We start from the raw sequence: 1,283 nt of genomic DNA on the forward strand, positions 1-1,283 counted from the left end.
AACTTGGATTGCTCAAAAGCTAAGGCATTACATGTTGGCGTACACTACGCATTTGATATTGTGGCTTGGCCCGCTCAAGTACATATTCCAGAAGCCGATGCCTACCAGAAAACTAGCTAAAAGGCAAATTCTCCTCAGCGAATTTGACATTGTGTATATAACTTAGGAGGCTATCAAAGGACAAGCTTTAGCCGGCCACCTCATAGAAAATCCGGTGGATGGGGATTACAAACTGCTTACCACGTATTTCCCCGATGAAGAAGTACTATTTACCGGAGAGGACATTGCTGAATCATACCCTAGGTGGAGAGTATTTTTCGATGGAGCAGCAAATTTCAAAGGAGTCGGAATTGGGGTAGTTCTGATTTGGGAATCTTGACAACATTATCCAGCATCGACAAAGATAAGATTCTCTTGCACCAATAATATGACTGAATATGAAGCGTGCATCCTTGGGATAAGAATGGCAGTCGACGTGAATATCAAAGAAATTTTGGTCATAGGAGATTCCAATTTGTTGATACACCAAGTTCAAGGAGAATGGTCCACCAAGAATGTCATGATACTTCCGTACCTGCATTGTGTGAAGGAGATGTGCAAAAAGTTTACAAAGATTGAGTTCAAGCATGTCCCGGGGATTCAGAACGAGTGTGCCGACGCCCTTGCAACCATATCATCTATGATTCAGCATCCATACAAGAACTACATCGACCCTATTGAGGTAGAGATCAGGGATCAACATGCCTATTTCTTTCATGTAGATGAAGAAGCAGATGGTAAACCATGGTATCACGACATCAAGAGATTCCTCGCAATTAGAGAATACCTGGAGAATGCTACTAATGGTCAAAAGCGAGCCCTCAGAAGGTTGGCAAACCACTTCTTACCGAACGGGGAAGTCCTGTACGGGTGGACCCCACATGAACGGTTTCACATTAACTAAGAAGATTTTGAGATATGGATACTCTTTGATGACTATGGAAAATGACAGTATCCACTATGTGCAGAAGTGTTACTAGTGCCAGATTCATGAGAATTTCATCCGGGTTCCACCAATGAGTTAAATGTTATGGGTTCACCTTAGCCGTTCGCCGCTTGGGGAATGGACATGATTGTACCCATAGAGCCCGCAACATTAAACAAACATCGTTTCATCTTGGTAGCAATAGACTATTTCACCAAATAGGTCGAGGCACTTACTTACAAGGCCGTCACAAATAAGTTAGTGGTAGATTTTGTTCGAAACAACATCATCTGCAGATTTAGGATACTGGAGTCTATCA

The 1,283-nt window shown here is 42.5% G+C and overlaps 1 protein-coding gene across 1 annotated transcript; it reads left to right on the forward strand.

The window, feature by feature from the left end:
* Positions 1 to 463: 463 nt before the first annotated feature.
* On the forward strand, positions 464 to 943 carry LOC142167143 (uncharacterized). The gene has a single exon (XM_075227301.1). It carries the CDS (start codon positions 464 to 466, stop codon positions 941 to 943), a length of 480 nt encoding a protein of 159 aa, XP_075083402.1.
* The last annotated feature ends 340 nt before the right edge of the window (positions 944 to 1,283 follow it).

The sequence above is a fragment of the Nicotiana tabacum genome, chromosome 12 (assembly GCF_000715075.1).
Source record: "Nicotiana tabacum cultivar K326 chromosome 12, ASM71507v2, whole genome shotgun sequence".
Lineage (NCBI taxonomy): Eukaryota > Viridiplantae > Streptophyta > Magnoliopsida > Solanales > Solanaceae > Nicotiana > Nicotiana tabacum.

Bases quoted from the DNA above. Each gene is read 5' to 3' on its own strand.
- LOC142167143 (XM_075227301.1), top strand. From the start codon at position 464: ATGGCAGTCGACGTGAATATCAAAGAAATTTTGGTCATAGGAGATTCC.